Below are 22,583 nucleotides of genomic sequence, written 5' to 3'. Positions count from 1 at the left end.
CCCATTTTCTGAAGAATTGCATTATGGGCCCTAAAAGCACAGAAATAGTGTCTACTGCTTGTATCCTTAGTATTTTTGGCAAATTTAGTACGACATCCAGGAACTTTTGGCATACTAACTATATCCATACTATGACCAACAAGCATACTACATACTCAATTTCCGCCACAAATAGTAAGGTTAGTATGAGTATTCGAACACAGCTCATGACTCTTACCTCATGCACACAGAAAACACTAACAGTAGTTGTCAATGTTGTCAAAGAAAGAAAAGTTTGCAGGGAACTCTGGAGTGGCCAGAGGAAAGGACAGGGGAGTGGCCAGAGGACAGGGGAGTGGCCAGAGGAAAGGACAGGGGAGTGGCCAGAGGAAAGGACAGGGGAGTGGCCAGAGGAAAGGACAGGGGAGTGGCCAGAGGACAGGGGAGTGGCCAGAGGACAGGGGAGTGGCCAGAGGACAGGGGAGTGGCCAGAGGAAAGGACAGGGGAGTGGCCAGAGGAAAGGGGAGTGGCCAGAGGACAGGGGAGAAAAGGAAGAGAAAAAAAGAGAGAAGTCTTAGTTCACCCAAAGAGCGTACACAGTAAAGGTTATACATGAGATACGTAACAACAAATATTATCATACTTCAATCTTCAGTTATGTATGTCATCATTCTAGCCTATGGTGTTAGTATATGGGTGTCTGGGAACGTGTGTGAGTGGTGTACAGTATATATGTACAGTTGAAGTCGGAAGTTTACATACACTTAGGTTGGAGTGATTAAAACTCATTTTTCAACCACTCCACAAATTTCTTGTTAACAAACTATAGTTTTGGCAAGTCGGTTAGGACATCTACTTTGGGCGTGACACAAGTCATTTTTCCAACAATTGTTTACAGACAGATTATTTCACTTATAATTCACTGTGTCACAATTCCAGTGGATCAGAAGTTCACAACAACTAAGTTGACTATACCTTTAAACAGCTTGGAAAATTCCAGAAAATTATGTCATGGCTTTAGAAGCTTCTGATAGGCTAATTTGCATAATTTGAGTCAATTGGAGGTGTACCTGTGGATGTATTTCAACCTACAAACTCAGTGCCTCTTTGCTTGACATCATGGAAAAATCAAAAGAAATCAGCCAAGACCTCAGAAAAAAATGTAGACCTCCACAAGTCTGGTTCATCCTTGGGAGAAATTCCCAAACGCCTGAAGGTTCTATGTTCATCTGTACAAACAATAGTACGCAAGTATAAACACCATGGGACCACGCAGCTGTCATACCGCTCAGGAAGGAGAAGCGTTCTGTCTCCTAGTAATGAAAGCACTTTGGTGCGAAATGTGCAAATCAATCCCAGAACAACAGCAAAGGATTTTGTGAAGATGCTGGAGGAAACAGGTACAAAAGTATCTATATCCACAGTAAAACGAGTCCTATATCGACATATACCTGAAAGGCCACTCAGCAAGGAAGAAGCCACTGTTCCAAAACCGCCATAAAAAAGCCAGAGTTTGCAACTGTATATGGGGACAAAGATTGTACTTTTTGGAGAAATGTCCTCTGGTCTGATGAAACAACAATAAAGCTGTTTGGCCATAATGACCATTGTTATGTTTGGAGGAAAAATGGGGAGGCTTGCAAGCCGAAGAACACCATCCCAACCGTGAAGCATGGGGGTGGCAGCATCATGTTGTGGGGGTGCTTTGCTGCAGGAGGGTCTGGTGCACTTCACAAAATAAATGGCATCATGAGGCAGGAAAATGATGTGGATATATTGAAGCAACATCTCCAGACATTAGTCAGGAAGTTAAAGCTTGGTTGCAAATGGGTCTTCCAAATGGACAATGACCACAAGCATACTTCAAAAGTTGTGGCAAAATGGCTTAAGGACAACAAAGTCAAGGTATTGGAGTGGCCATCACAAAGCCCTGACCTCAATCCTATAGAACATTTGTGGGCAGAACTGAAAAAGCATGTGTGAGCAAGGAGGCCTACAAACCTGACTCAGTTACACCAGCTCTGTCAGGAGGAATGGGCCAACATACACCCAACTTATTGTGGGAAGCTTGTGGAAGGCTACCTGAAACGTTTGACCCAAGTTAAACAATTTAAAGGCAATGCTACCAAATACTAATTGAGTGTATGTAAACTTCTGACCCACTAGAAATGTGATGAAAGAAATAAAAGCTGAAATAAATCACTCTACTATTATTCTGACATTTCACATTATTAAAATAAAAGTGGTGATCCTAACAGACCTAAAACAGGGAATTTGTACGAAGATTAAATGTCAGGAATTGTGAAAAACTGAGTTTAAATGTAAACTTCCGACTTCAATTGTATGTCTATGTGACCTACCTTGCGTGGTGATGTTCCTCTCGTTGAGCAGCTTGGTCTGACTGTTGGGCAGGATCTTGATTTCAGAAGGGTCTGGGCTCTGGCCAACACGTGACGCCATCAGAGCATTCAGGTACTGCATGCGAGTCACCTGGCAGAGGGAGGGCACTGTGAGTCTGACACACTCGCACGACACTCACCCTCACACACGTATTCTAACACAGACACACCCTCACCCGTATGAGCTGCAGGTCAGTGAGGGCACGGACGGTGTAGTCAGGACAGTAGCTGGATGAGCTGGTGGCATCTCCCAACTCAAACGGATCCCTGGGAGAACGACGCTGGGTCGACACTGGAGACTGGTGCACTGGACACACATACAAGTGCATCAAACAAACGTGCGCACGCACGCGCACACTGAAGTTCACAGGAATCTCAAGGGACACAACACCTGTGTCAGCTCATTTTGTGCTTCCCTGTCAAACTGTGCCACCACATTGAAATACAGCATCATATGACACTAACTTTGCGTTATGTAATCAAATATCAAAAACCATAGAATGCAACATGCAACACTGGTAGCCTGGAATTCAAGATAAAAGGCCTAGCTAGCGAATGTTGTGGTGTGATACAGAGGGCTGTGTTCATTAGGCATGAAACGGAAGAAAATGTACACCCCCCCCCCCCCCCCCCCCCCCCAAAACAACTCATTATTGTTTTCCATTGTGAAACGTTAATAATTGTTTTATTCTGTTGAGACCCCTTTGTGACGTTAAAGGATGTGGATTGTCGTTCAAGTGCCGTCTGTAAATCCAAATGTTGTAACCCCCGAGATAGACTTGCAATCATCTTGCTGCTTCTACGGTCTGGAAATGTGCAATCTAAATCCGGTCCTGACATTTTTACCCCTGACGAATTAAGTAGTCAGAGTGGCCTGAAGTTTCTGCATACGAATGTAAGAGGTATTCTGACGAAGTATGATTTTGTGAATATATGGATTAAAACTGCCGTCCCTAACGTATTTATGCTTTCTGAAACTGGGTAAAAAAATATATATTTACAGACATAAATATTGGTATAAATGGTTACAATGTTTTTCATGCAGATGGTAAATCTAAGGGTGGTGGTGTTGCTGTATACGTGAAAGGCAAGTTCTCAGCGGTCGTTCTGACTTCGGTTATTAAAACTAAGCAATTTCAATATCTGTCTTTGAACCTAAACCTCGGCTTATCTTTAAATAGTGTTGCATCTTGTTGTTTTGACCTCCATCTGTTGGCTCTTTGGATTGTACTTTTACAACTGTTATCACAGTCAACTCTGAGTTTGTCTTGATGGGTGATCTGAATCAGGATTGGTTAACCAGCCATGACTAAGCATTTTTGGGTCTCCTTGATAAGATCAGTTTTTTCATTAAAAAGGTTCAGCTGTCGGCAACACACACTACGGAATGTGTGGTCGACCAGCTTCATTATTGCAACAATTAAATCGATGTTAAATGAAGATGATTGTTTGAAGAAATGACAAAAGTCTCTCTCAGTATACATGAATTTCCACTACATTTTTGGCAACGAGGAGAAGATCTGCAACTTCACCTGTTGACCGCTCCTGAAGATCTGTGTAAACTGTGCACAGGGGATCCAAAATTGGGATCTCAGGGAAACCGCACTCGTGATAGAGCAGCTGGACCCGCCTAAGATCTGAGAGGAAGTGGACGCGGGTGGATGCCAGATACCAAAATTAGTACTGAGAGAGGTAGGCTTCGACAATCTATCAATAAGTGATGAAAATGTAAAAATAAGAAGCCCCTGTTGAGGGTATGCTCAGAGCGAGGTCTTCCTTAAGAGGGTCACAGCTGAGGTAACTAGCAGGACTGAGTTGAGTTGATAAGAGTGTTCTTAAGTGAGTTATCCTCGGACATGATTGTTAAATTAGCCAGTTGCGGGTAACCAAAAGTCCAGATCCGTGGTACTGAGTTGATCAGGACTGGTGAGGGTAATGTGTAGAGCGAGGAACTAGAGCGCGAGTGGACTTGCGAGAGAACTCGGCTTGGTGAAGCTCATTGAACGAGGGACTAGAGTGCAGGTGACGCCTTACGAGGGCATCTGGCTTGGTAAAGTTCAAATTATAACATGGAATGTTTTGATAAATGAGGTAAACAAGTATGCCCTTACTATTTTTAGATGTTACTGCGAGTGTTTTGATATTCCTGGTACTTGGATTGGATTTTTGGGACCGTGTTACATTGTTAGATAGGAGACATGGGTACTCTGTAGGTAGATTTGCAGATTTGGATAGACATAAGATAATCTATTCCACAGTAGGCAATATCCCTGTGTGGATACAACACCCCGTTGTGGGACCACTAATTAGGCAATATTTTGGTATGGTATGGGTTTCCCTGTTCATATAGACAGGGTTTGAAATCTAAAAACAGCGCTAACCGGTTTTTCCTCGTCTGTCTCATTCCCCTGTGTGTCCTATGTTCGTGAGTGTGATATGAGAGTTGTGAGAGTGTGGAAATAAGTGTTCATTTGAAGTTTGGATAATAAGATATAGAAATGTGTATAATAAGCTGATTTAAAATTTGGATAATAAGTTTCGATATGTAGCATTATCTTGGGGTTCGTCCATCACTGCCCATCATAGAATATCACGGGGTGGTATTGAGCACGGAATGCTATTTTAGAACAGTAGCGGCAAGTGTATAATTTCTGGAAGTCTAGAGAACCGTTGATGATACGTGTGGAGCATTATTCCCATGACCGGCCGGGCAGCGTCCAGGAAACTAAAGTTCTTGGGTTCCGCTGGGATTATGGCGATGGAGTCGTTGAAAATGCACATGGAACGGTTAACGTGAGTACCTAAGATTTCCTATGTTATACGTGGAAATGTGTATAATAAGCTGATTTTAAAAATCCCACAGCATTATAATTGGGTTATTTGTGGGATAGGTTCTATCTTACTGACTCAAATCTGGGTTTTTGATTGCAATTCAACTATTGCCATGTTTTTCTTAGATATAGCAAGTGTTCGTTATAAGATGTAAACTGAACGTTTTAGCAGCTTGTTTAGATCAAATTGAAAGGATAATTTATTCAACATGAATAGAGGGGCTATTTCGAGGTAGTACTTTTTTGTGTTGCCTACTGAGAATGGGGTCGTATTTGAATCACTGAATCATGAACTGAATATATGCTTGTCAACAATTGCAAGTGTTTGTTTAATTACCTGTAGCCTAATCAGAAGGGACGGTTACCTAAATCTAATGCATTCTAATAATAGCGGATAGGTAATTGCGATAGAGCAGTGATCATGATAAAACAAGGCTACAACAGCAATGGATCGAAGTTGTGGGTAGTAAGAGGCTGTAGTATTGAGCCCATCGAAATGCGTCTTTTCCTTAAGAATTGGCTGCTGTATTTTATACTTTTGGCTCATTACAGGTTAATCTTAAAATCATAGACATTTAATAAGTGTAAAGCAGAGGTTGGTATTACAAATATAGATGAATATTGTTGGGATAGACCACAACGTAAACACTGCCTTCTAGTAAGGAGAGAATAATCATGTTTTGGTTTATTTTCTAAACCTTACGATGGGTGACAGTGACATTGATAAAGGGGATTGATATATTGATGTGTTGACAGGACGTGAGTGGTATATGTTATTAGTGGGTTTATTGGATAGCACCTAATAATGCCATATTTTAGTAATTTGAAGAAGCCGAGGTTTCAATACTAGGTTAAATTATTGAGCCTTGCGATTGAAAAATAGATTAGCTGCGGTTGAAAGCGAGCGGGCTGTAAGGGAAGCATTGGGACATTTGGAGCAGAGGTATGAGACATGTTCTTTGACAGTTTCTGATTATTGTTGCTCGGTTTTTAGAGTTTGGGTAACAGCAGTGAATTGGAGCAGGAAGGTACTGTCATTTTAAAACAATCATCTGTTTCCATTACGTGGAACAGTGGCAAGTATTTCAAATGAATGTTTTAATATTGAGCTGCTGACAGCACCAACTTTTTGTAGGTCCTAGATGTTATAAGAGGTTTTATATTTTTACTAAATTAATTCAACAGGTTAAAATGATAAGATTACCAGAAAGGGGCTCTCTGATTGTTTACCATAAGGTGTCTATTCCACTTAACTTCTCTAGGGTAGGGGGCAGCATTCAGAATTTTGGATGAAAAGCATGCCCAAATTAAACTGCCTGCTACTCGGGCCCAGAATATATGATATGCATATAACTGGTAGATTTGGATAGAAAACACTCCAAAGTTGCCAAAACTGTTAAAATAGTGTCTGTGAGTATAACAGAACTGATTTCAGGAAGTATTTTTTGTAGTTTTTTATTCAATGCCATTACCGTATCCATTGACTTAGGACTCAATTTGCAGTTCCTATGCCTTCCACTAGATGTCAACAGTCTTTAGAAATTGTTTCAGGCTTGTATTCTTATAAATGAGGGAGTAAGACCAGTCTGAATGAGTGGACCCTGACGTGTCACAGAGCTTTTTCATGCGCAATCCCGAGAGAGTGCATTTCTTGTTTACCTTTTATATTGACGACGTTATTGTCCGGTTAAAATATTATAGATTATTTAGGAATAAAACAACCTGAGGATTGAATATAAACATCTTTTGACATGTTTCTATGAACTTTACGGACACAATTTGGATTTTGTGTCTGCCTGTTTTGACTGCGTTTGAGCCTGAAGAAAACGCGAACCAAATTGAGGTTTTTGGATATAAAGAGACTTTATCGAACAAAAGGAACATTTATTGAGTAAATGAATGTCTTCTGAGTGCAACCATATGAAGATCATCAAAGGTAATTAATTTTCTCTCTATTTCTGAGTTTTGTAACAGTTCTGCTTGGCTGGTTAATGTTTGTAATAATTTGTCAACTGGGCTATGTTCTCAAATAATCGTAAGGTATGCTTTCGCCGTAAAGCATTTTTTAAATCTGACGCAGTGGTTGGATTCACAAGAACTGTTCTGTATTTGAATTTGGCGCGCTGCAATCTCACTGGATGTTGGCCAGATTGGAAGCTAGCGTCCCACATACCCTAGAGAGGTTAACGGAACACTATTATCTGATGTGTTTTGAGTAGGATTTTTTTCTGAAGGAAGTCCACTACAGTATGTATGTTACAGGAGCTCCCACATTAAATAAGTCCTGGCAAATTGTTTGTTTTTACCTTACATTATGAATATTTGTTAGTGTTTTTAATGCTTTGTCTGATTTATTGTGAGTGGTCCATTTCATTTGGTTTAGTGGGTTTTTCACAGGTTAGAGCCAAGTTATCTTAAAAGGGGCACACAAATTAAAACTTTCAAGTATTAATTGAACACGTGAATTATTTTATAAGAAATGTACTGTATAAACTTGCTGTAATCTGGAATATGAAATGTATTACTGTTTTTAAATAATTGATCGAATAGAGAAATAAACACTTATTTGAAGGGTTTGAATGAGATTTGACCTCTGTCCTGACTTTCTAGTGTGGTTTGATCACCCTCACTGTAAAGCCCGAGAGACGTTGGGTGATGATTTAACTTTTCATGGCTGGGGGGCAGTATTGAGTAGCTTGGATGAATAAGGTGCCTAAAGTAAACAGTCTGCTCCTCAGTCTCAGTTTCTAATATATGCATTTTATTAGTATTGGATAGAAAACACTCTAAAGTTTCTAAAACTGGTTGAATGGTGTATGTGAGTATAACATAACTCATATGGCAGGCAAAATCCTGAGTTGAAATCAAAACAGGTCAGAAATCTGAGCTTTGTATGTATTCACCAGAGTCTCCAATGAAATCCCCTTGAGATATGAATGATGTTGCACTGCCTAGGGGTTCCACTAGATGTCAACCATCAATAGAAATTATAATGAGACTTCTATGATGTTGTGGGAGTGAATGATAGCAGAATCAGTCAGGTGTCTGGCAGTCAGCCATTTTCTGATCATGTTTATTCCTCGTGGTAGTCACTTGCGTTCCATTGCTCATGAAGACAAGAAGGAGTACTCCGGTTGGAACTTTATTGAAGCTATATGTTAAAAACATCCTAATGATTGATTCTGTCCTTAGTTTGAAATTATTTTTCGACCGGTAATATCACCTTTTGAAGTTTTTGTCCAACATACACTGACCAGAATTAGCATTTGGATATGTATACCAAACGCGCTAACAAACGAAGGTATTTGGACATAAATAACGGACATTTTCGAACAAAACAAACATTTATTGTGGACCTGTGATTCCTGGAGTGCTTTCTGATGTAGATCATCAAAGGTAAGGGAATATTTATCATGTCATTTCTTGTTTATGTTGACGCCATCTTTGCGGCTGTGGCGTTTTTACTTCTGAACACTGTCTCAGATTATTGCATGCATTTCTTTTTCCGTAAAGTTTTTTTTAAATCTGACACAGCGGTTGCATTAAGGAGAGGTATATCTATAATTCCATGTGTATAACTTGTATTATCATCTACATTTATGATGAGTATTTCTGTTGAAACGATGTGGCTATGCAAAATCACCTGTTGTTTTTGGAACATTAAATGTAATGCACCAATGTAAACTCAGATTTTCTGATATAAATATGAACTTTATCAAACAAAACATGCATGTATTGTGTAACATGAAGTCCGATGAGTGTCATCTGATGAAGATGGTCAAAGGTTAGTGATTAATTTGATCTCTATTTGTGCTTTTTCTCTCTCTCTTTGGCTGGCAAAATTGGCTGTGTATTTTAGTGAGTTGGTGGTGACCTAACATAATCGTTTGTGGTGCTTTCCCCGTAAATCCTATTTGAAATCGGACACTGTGGTGGGATTAACAACAAGACTACCTTTAAAACGATATAAAATACATGTATGTTTGAGGAATTTTAATTATGAGATTTCTGTTCTTTTGAATATGGCGCCCTGGACGTTGTTATATCGCTCCCGGTAACGGGATCTCAGCCATAAGAAGTTAAAGGTCATATGTAATACTGATTTGAAGGAAATGTGTAATACTGATAATTATGTAGTATAAATGAATAGCTGTGTGATTCGGACCACGAGAGAAGGATATACCTGTCTCTAGTCTATTTTACTATGAGCACATATTTTTCTTTATGGAGTTAAAGATGGTAATTATAATTTGATTTGCAGTGTTGTTTTTACACATTAATCACATTGGGAGTCATGTGTGTAAACTTTAATCCAAAAACCCTCAGAGGACTGGTAATTCCCCCATTTTAACATCGAGTGATATGTAGCAGTGCATCGAGTGATATGTAGCAGTGCATCGAGTGATATGTAGCAGTGCATCGAGTGATATGTAGCAGTGCATCGAGTGATATGTAGCAGTGCATCGAGTGATATGTAGCAGTGCATCGAGTGATATGTAGCAGTGCATCGAGTGATGTATGAAGGAGTGGATTGTTGTGTTGTTTGTTTCTATACAAATCTCACCAGATTGGGTCTGCTGAATGATCGAGATCACTCCCTAAATTCCTGATCCTGTGACTCGGCGATGAGGTCGACAGTGTGATAGGGGAGTATAAGCCAAGTTGATAAATGGTTTCAACATTATTGAAACCATTTATTTTCTTTGACATTTGTCTTAGAACTTTGCATTGAGAATATTGGTAGTAGTAATAATTTGTCAATATTTTTGTTTGGTTTCTTGAATTTGTCTGGATTTCTTGAACCGGAAATGCCTAATGCACTGTTGTTCTGATCTGTCCTCTCTCTCGTCGAAGGGGACTACAGATGGTATCTAGATGCGTGGAAGGGACAATTTGACCAAATGGCGTGGACCTCAAAACCCCCGCTAACCGGCTGAAGAAAGTTCAATACGGCCCTGTCCTGCACCATTTCTATCGAGAGACCTGAGTCCGAAAAATAGATTCTCTCTCCATGAGAAAAATCTGTATTAAATAAAGATGAAATGAAAATAATTATAAATGAGCTCGACCCAGGTAATGGTAGTGAGGTATTTGTGAGTCCTGCAGTACTGTGGCTTACCTGAGGATGGCAATGTGAGTGCAGACACACCGTAGTATGTGAACGCTCCGTTCTCAAACTTCAAGCCCTCTTTACCGATCTCCACCTCCACACGGCCCTACAGAGATAGTCAGTTAAAGTAAAACACATGCATGTGCCAACACACAATACACACATACACGTCTGTAGTAACACACGCACACACAGACCTGTAGTAGCAGTATGAAGTAGTCTACGGGGTGGTTGCATGTGTAGAGGTAGTGGTCACACACACACACACACACACACACACAGACCTGTAGTAGCAGTATGAAGTAGTCTACGGGGTGGTTGCGTGTGTAGAGGTAGTGGTCACACACACACACAGACCTGTAGTAGCAGTATGAAGTAGTCTATGGGGTGGTTGCGTGTGTAGAGGTAGTGGTCACACACACACACCTGTAGTAGCAGTATGAAGTAGTCTACGGGGTGGTTGCGTGTGTAGACGTAGTGGTCACACACACACACCTGTAGTAGCAGTATGAAGTAGTCTACGGGGTGGTTGCGTGTGTAGAGGTAGTGGTCACACACACACACAGACCTGTAGTAGCAGTATGAAGTAGTCTACGGGGTGGTTGCGTGTGTAGAGGTAGTGGTCACACACACACACACACACACACACACACACACACACACACACACCTGTAGTAGCAGTATGAAGTAGTCTACGGGGTGGTTGCGTGTGTAGAGGTAGTGGTCACACACACACACAGACCTGTAGTAGCAGTATGAAGTAGTCTATGGGGTGGTTGCGTGTGTAGAGGTAGTGGTCACACACACACACTGACCTGTAGTAGCAGTATGAAGTAGTCTACGGGGTGGTTGCGTGTGTAGAGGTAGTGGTCACACACACACACACAGACCTGTAGTAGCAGTATGAAGTAGTCTACGGGGTGGTTGCGTGTGTAGAGGTAGTGGTCACACACACACACACACACACAGACCTGTAGTAGCAGTATGAAGTAGTCTATGGGGTGGTTGCGTGTGTAGAGGTAGTGGTCACACACACACACACACACACACACACACACACACACACACACACACACACACACCTGTAGTAGCAGTATGAAGTAGTCTACGGGGTGGTTGCGTGTGTAGACGTAGTGGTCACACACACACACACACACACACACACACACACACCTGTAGTAGCAGTATGAAGTAGTCTACGGGGTGGTTGCGTGTGTAGAGGTAGTGGTCACACACACACACACACACAGACCTGTAGTAGCAGTATGAAGTAGTCTACAGGGTGGTTGCGTGTGTAGAGGTAGTGGTCACACACACACACACAGACCTGTAGTAGCAGTATGAAGTAGTCTACGGGGTGGTTGCGTGTGTAGAGGTAGTGGTCACACACACACACACACACAGACCTGTAGTAGCAGTATGAAGTAGTCTATGGGGTGGTTGCGTGTGTAGAGGTAGTGGTCACACACACACACCTGTAGTAGCAGTATGAAGTAGTCTACGGGGTGGTTGCGTGTGTAGACGTAGTGGTCACACACACACACACACACACACACACACACCTGTAGTAGCAGTATGAAGTAGTCTACGGGGTGGTTGCGTGTGTAGAGGTAGTGGTCACACACACACACACACACACAGACCTGTAGTAGCAGTATGAAGTAGTCTACAGGGTGGTTGCGTGTGTAGAGGTAGTGGTCACACACACACACACAGACCTGTAGTAGCAGTATGAAGTAGTCTACGGGGTGGTTGCGTGTGTAGAGGTAGTGGTCACACACACACACACACACAGACCTGTAGTAGCAGTATGAAGTAGTCTATGGGGTGGTTGCGTGTGTAGAGGTAGTGGTCACACACACACACCTGTAGTAGCAGTATGAAGTAGTCTACGGGGTGGTTGCGTGTGTAGAGGTAGTGGTCACACACACACCTGTAGTAGCAGTATGAAGTAGTCTACGGGGTGGTTGCGTGTGTAGACGTAGTGGTCACACACACACACACACACACACACACACACACACACCTGTAGTAGCAGTATGAAGTAGTCTACGGGGTGGTTGCGTGTGTAGAGGTAGTGGTCACACACACACACACACACACACACACAGACCTGTAGTAGCAGTATGAAGTAGTCTACAGGGTGGTTGCGTGTGTAGAGGTAGTGGTCACACACACACACAGACCTGTAGTAGCAGTATGAAGTAGTCTACGGGGTGGTTGCGTGTGTAGAGGTAGTGGTCACACACACACACTGACCTGTAGTAGCAGTATGAAGTAGTCTATGGGGTGGTTGCGTGTGTAGAGGTAGTGGTCACACACACACACACACACACTGACCTGTAGTAGCAGTATGAAGTAGTCTACGGGGTGGTTGCGTGTGTAGAGGTAGTGGTCACACACACCTGTAGTAGCAGTATGAAGTAGTCTACGGGGTGGTTGCGTGTGTAGAGGTAGTGGTCACACACACACAGACCTGTAGTAGCAGTATGAAGTAGTCTACGGGGTGGTTGCGTGTGTAGAGGTAGTGGTCACACACACACACACACAGACCTGTAGTAGCAGTATGAAGTAGTCTACGGGGTGGATGCGTGTGTAGAGGTAGTGGTCACACACACACACACACACACACACACACACACACACACACACACACACACACACACACACACACACACACCTGTAGTAGCAGTATGAAGTAGTCTACGGGGTGGTTGCGTGTGTAGACGTAGTGGTCACACACACAGACCTGTAGTAGCAGTATGAAGTAGTCTACGGGGTGGTTGCATGTGTAGAGGTAGTGGTCACACACACACACACACACACAGACCTGTAGTAGCAGTATGAAGTAGTCTACGGGGTGGTTGCGTGTGTAGAGGTAGTGGTCACACACACACACACACACACACACACACAGACCTGTAGTAGCAGTATGAAGTAGTCTACAGGGTGGTTGCGTGTGTAGAGGTAGTGGTCACACACACACACAGACCTGTAGTAGCAGTATGAAGTAGTCTACGGGGTGGTTGCGTGTGTAGAGGTAGTGGTCACACACACACACACAGACCTGTAGTAGCAGTATGAAGTAGTCTACGGGGTGGTTGCGTGTGTAGAGGTAGTGGTCACACACACACACACAGACCTGTAGTAGCAGTATGAAGTAGTCTACAGGGTGGTTGCGTGTGTAGAGGTAGTGGTCACACACACTGACCTGTAGTAGCAGTATGAAGTAGTCTACAGGGTGGTTGCGTGTGTAGAGGTAGTGGTCACACACACACACACTGACCTGTAGTAGCAGTATGAAGTAGTCTACGGGGGTGGTTGCGTGTGTAGAGGTAGTGGTCACACACACCTGTAGTAGCAGTATGAAGTAGTCTACGGGGTGGTTGCGTGTGTAGAGGTAGTGGTCACACACACAGACCTGTAGTAGCAGTATGAAGTAGTCTACGGGGGTGGTTGCGTGTGTAGAGGTAGTGGTCACACACACCTGTAGTAGCAGTATGAAGTAGTCTACGGGGTGGTTGCGTGTGTAGAGGTAGTGGTCACACACACACACCTGTAGTAGCAGTATGAAGTAGTCTACGGGGTGGTTGCGTGTGTAGACGTAGTGGTCACACACACAGACCTGTAGTAGCAGTATGAAGTAGTCTACGGGGTGGTTGCGTGTGTAGAGGTAGTGGTCACACACACACACACACACAGACCTGTAGTAGCAGTATGAAGTAGTCTACGGGGTGGTTGCGTGTGTAGAGGTAGTGGTCACACACACACACACACACACACACACACACACACACACAGACCTGTAGTAGCAGTATGAAGTAGTCTACAGGGTGGTTGCGTGTGTAGAGGTAGTGGTCACACACACACACACAGACCTGTAGTAGCAGTATGAAGTAGTCTACGGGGTGGTTGCGTGTGTAGAGGTAGTGGTCACACACACACACTGACCTGTAGTAGCAGTATGAAGTAGTCTATGGGGTGGTTGCGTGTGTAGAGGTAGTGGTCACACACACTGACCTGTAGTAGCAGTATGAAGTAGTCTACGGGGTGGTTGCGTGTGTAGAGGTAGTGGTCACACACACCTGTAGTAGCAGTATGAAGTAGTCTACGGGGTGGTTGCGTGTGTAGAGGTAGTGGTCACACACACAGACCTGTAGTAGCAGTATGAAGTAGTCTACGGGGTGGATGCGTGTGTAGAGGTAGTGGTCACACACACACACACACACACACACACACACACACACACACACACACACACACACACACACACACACACACACACACACACACACACACACACACACACACACACACACACACACACAGTAGCAGTATGAAGTAGTCTACGGGGTGGTTGCGTGTGTAGACGTAGTGGTCACACACACAGACCTGTAGTAGCAGTATGAAGTAGTCTACGGGGTGGTTGCGTGTGTAGAGGTAGTGGTCACACACACACACACACACACAGACCTGTAGTAGCAGTATGAAGTAGTCTACGGGGTGGTTGCGTGTGTAGAGGTAGTGGTCACACACACACACACACACACACACACACACACAGACCTGTAGTAGCAGTATGAAGTAGTCTACAGGGTGGTTGCGTGTGTAGAGGTAGTGGTCACACACACACACACAGACCTGTAGTAGCAGTATGAAGTAGTCTACGGGGTGGTTGCGTGTGTAGAGGTAGTGGTCACACACACACACACAGACCTGTAGTAGCAGTATGAAGTAGTCTACAGGGTGGTTGCGTGTGTAGAGGTAGTGGTCACACACACTGACCTGTAGTAGCAGTATGAAGTAGTCTACGGGGTGGTTGCGTGTGTAGAGGTAGTGGTCTGCGCTCAGGCGGTTGGAGGGGTCAAAGTGGACTTCCTGGTTGACACTGGGGTGACGCAACAGGTGGAACAACACCTTCTCTGACACACGGGCCAGGCTGAAGTGTTCTACCTCTGTAAGGAGACACACAGTTACAGGAGAGGACACACACACACACACACACACACACACAGGAACAGCATCTTCTTAGGACCTTTCCAAGAAACACACATTGTCATTGCTTTGCACAAGCGTGTTGCCAAATACACAGGTCTGTGTTGCTTTCATTACCCATTTGTGTAGGGCTGGGGCAAAAGCCTGTACACCTCGCAACTATCCAGGAGCAGGTTTGGCGATCCCGGACCTATGGTTTCATCGCTGATCAAAAGTACACTCAATTGTAATTAGATTCTACATTCTTTTCTGTTTTAAGTCCAAACCTTATGGGCTTAAGATTGCGCCATGTCAAGCAGCTGAAGAGGACAGAAATGTCAAACAACAGAGACCCACATCCAAAGTCTACGTCCTACAACACACACAGATTAACTATGCCTGTTGAATATCCATTCCTCCATATTTTCCACTGTGAGTATTTAGCTTGTGTTTCCATTGACTTCTATTTCAGCGATTTGATCATTACTAGTGGTGTTAAGTGGCGCAACTTTGGTTTTAGAAGTGGGGGGGAAATTATTTAATAATTTTTTATCCAGTCGGATAAACACTCCAAACAGCCTACCCGACCGTTTGGAGGTGTCCGCATGGTCCTAAAGCACACAGTTGCCTTGTTTTGTATCACATTCCAATGATAAAACTGAGTAGGACTAAACCCGACCCCAGTGAAAGTTGCGCCACTGGGCGCTAAACTGTCACGGTCCTGGTAAACCACTGACTGAGTGGGAAGGTTAGGGTCATAACAGGCTGGATACATGAGAAGTGTGGGTGTCTCATTTCATTTACTCATTTACTCATTTTAAGGAGTCTTTCTAACGCATGGACACACATGTACTCCCACCTCTGGACAGGAAGCGGTGTGTGGCCAGCAGTAGCTGGGGCGAGGTGCGGATCTTGGGTTCGCCCTCGGGAAGTTTGAACAGAGAGAATTCTTCGTGGACGCTGCGAGGCTCCAGGGAAATCTCCAGAGGGGCCAGAGGACGCTTCACCTTCATGTCGACTACAGAAAGACAGGGTGGAGGGAGAGGGGTTAGGGGACAGGAGGAAGGGAGAGGGGTTAGGGGACAGGAGGGAGGGAGAGGGGTTAGGGGACAGGAGGGAGGGAGGGAGAGGGGTTAGGGGACAGGAGGGAGGGAGAGGGGTTAGGGGACAGGGGGGAGGGAGAGGGGTTAGGGGACAGGAGGGAGGGAGAGGGGTTAGGGGACAGGAGGGAGGGAGAGGGGTTAGGGAACAGGAGGGAGGGAGAGGGGTTAGGGGACAGGAGGGAGGGAGAGGGGTTAGGGGACAGGAGGGAGGGAGAGGGGTTAGGGGACAGGAGGGAGGGAGAGGGGTTAGGGGATAGGAGGAAGAGAGAGGGGTTAGGGGACAGGGAGAGGGGTTAGGGGACAGGAGGAAGAGAGAGGGGTTAGGGGACAGGAGGGAGGGAGAGGGGTTAGGGGACAGGAGGGAGGGAGAGGGGTTAGCGAACAGGAGGAAGGGAGAGGGGTTAGGGGACAGGAGGGAGGGAGGGAGAGGGTTAGGGGACAGGAGGAAGGGAGAGGGGTTAGGGGACAGAAGGGAGGGAGGGAGAGGGTTAGGGGACAGGAGGAAGGGAGAGGGGTTAGGGGACAGGAGGGAGGGAGGGAGGGAGGGAGGGAGGGAGGGAGGGAGGGAGGGAGGGAGGGAGGGAGGGAGGGAGGGAGGGAGGGAGGGAGGGGGGTTAGGGGATAGGAGGGAGGTTAGGGGATAGGAGGGAGGTTAGGGGACAGGAGGGAGGGAGAGGGATTAGGGGACAGGAGGGAGGGAGGGAGAGGGGTTAGGAGGGAGGGAGGGAGGGTTTTAGGGAGGGAGGGAGGGAGGTTAGGGGACAGGAGGGAGGGAGAGGGGTTAGGGGACAGGAGGGAGGGAGAGGGCAAGAGAGGAGGGATATAAATTGTAGGAAGACAGAAGGAAATTCTAGCAATCATACTAAATACAAAATGCTGTCCTCTTACCCAGTAACCCATTACACAAACACATACGCTCTCTGTATCTCATTCATTCCCATACACACACTCTTACATTCTCACACACAAAATCAATTCGTCTTACTGTATCCGTCAGACTCATCCAGGATCTCTGATTTGATGATCTCCTCGATGACGTCCTCCAAGGTGACCAATCCCAGAACCTCATAAAAGGGGTCTCCCTCCCCCTCGTTGTTCACCTTCTGAACGATGGCCAGGGCTGAGTTTCCTGGAGTGAGGGGTAAAAGGTCAGGAGAGCTGGGCCCATCAAAGGTGAATTCATAAGCGGATCACAACTTTGGCTGTTCACAAGGCAGGCCTACGTAGGTCGCATTAAAGAAATTACTGCCTTTTTGGGCTATTTTTCTAAAACTATCACCACGTGCGCGTGCACGCAAGCATGCACAGTCTCACCTTTCTTGAACTCCTCCAGCATGGCGTCCAGTTTGGTGTCGTTGAAGACAAAGTGCAGTGGGTGATTGTAGAACTTGGTGATAGTTGTCATGGGAGTACAGTCATCAGGGTCGACCAGAGCCAGGTCCTTCACGTACAGTATCTCCACGATGTTGGACCTGGGTAAATTACATTAGATACCTGTTAGTGTGTGCATGCATGCGTGTGTGCGTCAGGGGAGAATGAATGACTGCCTGCCCCCCCCCTCCCACCCCCCATTGAAAACACGGAAGGTCTAGGCTGTCCGCATTTAAGCAGTAAACGGGATCCCCCATTATAGTGAATGGACAAATGGCAATCTTCATGGTCAATCTGTGTAAATATATATATATTTTTTCAACCAATGGCAACCCTTATTGCTTATGATAGACGAGATGTGTGTCACGTGATCGATAACTTTGTCCATTCATAGAACCAGTCATTGGTGTGTGTGTGGCCCTTTAAGTGCGTGTCAGATCTTCCCACCTCTCCTCTTCGTAGATTGGGACACGTGTGTATCCACTCTGCATGATCTCCGACATGGTGGAGAAGTCCAGCACAGCGGTGGAAGACAGCATGAAACAGTCCTTGAGCGGAGTCAGGATGTCCTCCACGGTCTTACTGCGCAGCGCACCACGGCTAAACTCCTCCTTCACAAACTCACTGCAATGGAATCACAACAACGATGACAATGGATGGATTACATGGATATCATATACAGGGCCTTCAAAATTACTTTACAAAACGCTCAAAACACCCTAGGCAGAGGAAGGAGAACTACAGCGCTAGAAAGCTATGAGAGTAAAAGCTTTTGTTTACAGCCCAGCACTCACCAACCTGATCAGGTTAATGCTGGGCTGGAACAAAAGCCTGCGCCCATTGGCCACCCCATTCATAGAGCAGTGTGTGCCACCCATGAACACAACACACACACGGTCATCTGTATGTGTGTGTGTGTGTGTGTGTCAGGTACCTGTAGGGGTCGTTGACATTGGTGCGTATCATCTCCATGGCCCTCTCCCTCACGCCGCAGGTGCTGATGTCACGCCTCAGTGCCAGATCCAGCACCAGGCCCAGTGGGCACGACAGTGGGCACGTCAGCACCATACACACCTGGTAGTTAGAGAAAGGAGGAGCCTGTTCAATGATGTTGTATTAAGAAAAAGTATGATAAAGGGTCCTAGAAGCCACCCGTCCAACCAGAGGCTAAAGGAAACTGAGGGTGTGTTCATTAGGGCAGTGGTTCTCACACCTCTCCTCAGGGATCCCCGGACATGTCACAATTTTGTTGTAGCCCTGAAGTAGCTCACCTCAGTCACCTAGTCAAGAGCCGTGTTCCCCTGCTCAGACATTACACGCATGAACCAACGGTCGAGTGCCACATCACTGACTGTGCCGTCGGGCACTAGATTGCTATAACACATGATGTGGTTAGCTGATACGTAAAATACCTATCCAGGAGTTGTAAGATCCGGCATGTGTCGACCACGTCTGAGCGGAGGAACACGACCAAAGGCTTGGCTGAGTTGACAAGTTGAATCAGGTGTGCTAAGTCTGGAACTGATAAAATACATGTAACGGCTCCCCAAGGAAAGGTAGGAGAACCACTGCACTAAGGGCATGCAACAGAATAGGTCTTCAAATGGAAAACAACAAGGTAGTCCCTGTCTGTCTGTCTGTCTCCTTCTGGTTGATGCCTAATGAACACAACCCTGGCTTTTTCAAAATGTCTGTCTGTCTCCTTCTGGTTGATGCCTAATGAACACAACCCTGGCTTTTTCAAAATGTCTGTCTGTCTCCTTCTGGTTGATGCCTAATGAACACAACCCTGGCTTTTTCAAAATGTCTGTCTGTCTCCTTCTGGTTGATGCCTAATGAACACAACCCTGGCTTTTTCAAAATGTCTGTCTGTCTCCTTCTGGTTGATGCCTAATGAACACAACCCTGGCTTTTTCAAAATGTCTCCATACAGACCTGTGCCAGCCAGGTGAGGCCTGGGGCCAGCTGGAAGCCGTAGCCGGAACACACTATGTGTGGAACCAGCTCTGACACCAGGAAGATGAGGAACCCGCTGGTGAAGACTGCGGGCGCTATGGAACCCACGGCCCGGTAGAGCAGCACACCTAGAACCGAATGGCCCAGAGCGCACAGGAAAAGCAGGGAACACACCTAAAACCGAGAGTGGAGAGATGTGGAGTTAGATAGTGTGGAGCCAGAGAGATGTCATACATCTGAATATTCTTGAGGGTAGTGCAGGGGTCTCCGGTCCTGGAGAGCTACTGGGTATGCATGCAGGCTTTTGTTCCAATCTAGACACCAGCTGATTATCTGAAACAGGTGCATTAGTGCTGGGATGGAACAAAAGCCTGCATGCATACCCAGAACCCTGGCTCTACAGGACTGGTGAAAGTTGGAGACCCCCCCAAATTCTGGTGTTTAACTGTGTGTGTGTACACTAGGGACCCACCAGGAAGTTGCCCCTTCTCCTGATGGGCTCGAGGCGCTTGGCAGCCCGTTTGTCTTCCTCAGAGCCGCAGCTGTGCAGGACATAGAGCTCCAGAGGGTCCAGCCACAGCAGGCTGAGGTTCACAGTCCTCAACACCCCACACACCAGGATCAGCAGCACAATCAGCACCGCCACACCCCACGGAGGGATGTAGTCCGCTGGGAGACCATTTTCGTTGTTGATCCGCAGCCTGTCCGGTCCCACTGACACCCAACTCCCGCTCTTCAGCACACACAGGTGGTAGGTCGGGTTGGCATCATCCCCTGCAGCGAGAGACATAATGCTCTTGTCCCGCACCTTTACCTCTATCAGCCCGCTGTACTCCTCGTCCGCCGTGACCTCCCCGGTGACCTGGAAGGCGGAGGTGTCACGGCGGGTCTCCTGCCCACACGGGTCGGCTGCATCCCCCACCGCCCCGGCCTCTCCCAGTCTAGCCCCAGCGAACGCCACCCACGGCCAGGTACCATTCAGATCCGAGCCGAACAGCCGGAGCTTGAAACTGGCCCCTTGCGGCGCAGAGATGATCCTCTCCTTCATATACACCCGGCTTTCTGGGTCCTCCAGTCGCAACCCCAGAACGCGCGGGGCTTGCTGGCTGCAGGCGCCGTCCCCGATCCTCCCGCAGAGCAACAATATCATCAACAAGAACCGTAGGTCTGCCAAGCTGGCCACCATATTGGAATTGGGCAGCTGGGCTCTGCGCGAATCATGTGACTGCTTCCCTCTCGCAGCTGCCCGCCTACGGAGGCTCTGCGAGCCACACAGCGCTCAGAGAAAAACTGGCTCCCATTTGACGCCATTTTGGGGAGAAAGGACATTGGTTTAGTGTCATCCGCTGCTCTCGTTCAGAGCCACAATGGACGCACTTTCCTCGCAAACTAAACCCACCTTCTCAGAAATTAACCAATGAGAGTCCATGGCTGATGACATCCAATGGGTGCAGGGAAAATGAGTATCGTGCCACGCCCATCTTTGTTTGAGAGTCTTGAAAACAAGTCAAATTTAAAGGGTCTTCGTCAATATTCCTTGACGCATAATTGAGATTACTTAGGCAGCCTAACGACTATGTAACTAACCATTTGCCGGGCTTTTTTTGTTTTCCTTCGTTTGATGGACATTGTTATCATCAGCTTATCATCAGCAGGATCAGGATCAGGAACAGTTTACCCTCCCTCCCTAAATCCTAACCTCAACTATTCTGGGGAGGGCGCACACAATTTACACAGACCAGCACCTACTAGGGAAGTCATCATACTCTGTGCACAGACGGCTCCCTCTGATACATAGCCGTGTACTTTGGGATACATTCACAAGAGAATCCTAAAGAGTCTGGGTCAGTTAAAACATGGTTACTGATGAAGGATTCCCGTGAAGCACCTGTCACTGAGCCAAACTCTGTAGTTACCATGTAACCCAGATGAACACACAGCATGGACATGTGGTGGAGGACTTCTACTGCGCTGCATACTTTGTACCCAACAAACTGAGCTAGATCACTTTGTGCTGTTGTGAAGTCATGCACCACAGAGCATTTTTTGTTTACCTTTTGTTACTTAGCCTACTTTGTCACATAGCTCCACTGTTTGCCAACAGTCACTAATCTTTGTGACCTACTGTTGACATTGCAATTGTGGGAAACCTCTGTTTTTGTACATTTGACTCAACTAAAGTGAGAAAAACAGTGAACACAGACAGTCAAATAAAAAGAGCACAGGAGACAGTAGTTTACGTAGAGAAATAGAACTCAGGTTTATTAACCCCATGTTGACTTCTTCACAGCTCCCTCCAAAGTCATTATAAAACAGTATGTACACTTTGCTGAACAAGTTGAACAACCCCAGGGGTCAGATGAAGTGACAGGCGTTTACTCTTCAAATCAACGTCCCCCTCCAAAAAAGAAAACAACAGACCGGGAAAAGTCTCTACCACAGAACTTACCGCTGATCAGTCATTAAACATGAGTCATAGTTGTTGAAAACAAGCACTCCAACCCCCTAACTTTAAGTCCTAAATATAACCTTTAGAACTTCATCACTGACCAGCTTCTTGTGGAAGACTCTAGCAGAGAGAGAGAGAATAGTGTGTGTGCCTGGAGGCCAGACCCGTAGTCTCTGTCAGACTGTTCAGTGTGTGTTTTTACATATGGGGCCGACACTGGACTCGTGTGCTTATCTCTGTCTGAGTAACCTGTATTAGACTGTAGTGTTTATAATCATTGAACTCATTCTAATTCCATACACGCACAAAAACATCCTTCTTGGAGGACAGTGTTCTATTCCATTGTAGGGTTCTGGTTCCCATGCACCCAGTCTAGCAGTATGGCACTAGCCTGAACCCAGATCTGTTTG

At 45.7% G+C, this 22,583-nt stretch overlaps 1 protein-coding gene across 2 annotated transcripts in view; it reads right to left on the bottom strand.

Annotated features, from left to right (window-relative positions):
- Positions 1 to 20,913, bottom strand: part of LOC139388076 (metal transporter CNNM3-like) — a 28,906-nt gene extending 7,993 nt beyond the window's left edge. The window contains exons 1-12 of one of the 2 annotated variants that reach the window (XM_071134605.1): positions 20,197 to 20,910; positions 19,704 to 19,898; positions 18,703 to 18,842; positions 18,216 to 18,392; positions 17,712 to 17,869; positions 17,383 to 17,526; positions 16,154 to 16,312; positions 15,106 to 15,275; positions 10,330 to 10,426; positions 2,556 to 2,686; positions 2,341 to 2,470; positions 218 to 286 (exon numbers count right to left, since the gene is read on the bottom strand). In XM_071134605.1, the coding sequence (XP_070990706.1) occupies positions 237 to 286; positions 2,341 to 2,470; positions 2,556 to 2,686; positions 10,330 to 10,426; positions 15,106 to 15,275; positions 16,154 to 16,312; positions 17,383 to 17,526; positions 17,712 to 17,869; positions 18,216 to 18,392; positions 18,703 to 18,842; positions 19,704 to 19,898; positions 20,197 to 20,910 (2,265 nt within the window). In that variant the 3' untranslated portion in view covers positions 218 to 236. Of the gene's footprint in view, positions 1 to 217; positions 287 to 2,340; positions 2,471 to 2,555; positions 2,687 to 10,329; positions 10,427 to 15,105; positions 15,276 to 16,153; positions 16,313 to 17,382; positions 17,527 to 17,711; positions 17,870 to 18,215; positions 18,393 to 18,702; positions 18,843 to 19,703; positions 19,899 to 20,196 lie in introns of both variants that reach the window. The other variant, XM_071134604.1, reaches the window with a different exon arrangement.
- Between the last annotated feature and the right edge of the window lie 1,670 nt (positions 20,914 to 22,583).

Source organism: Oncorhynchus clarkii, chromosome 29, assembly GCF_045791955.1.
Source record: "Oncorhynchus clarkii lewisi isolate Uvic-CL-2024 chromosome 29, UVic_Ocla_1.0, whole genome shotgun sequence".
NCBI lineage: Eukaryota > Metazoa > Chordata > Actinopteri > Salmoniformes > Salmonidae > Oncorhynchus > Oncorhynchus clarkii.
This window is presented reverse-complemented; position numbering and strand designations above follow the sequence as displayed.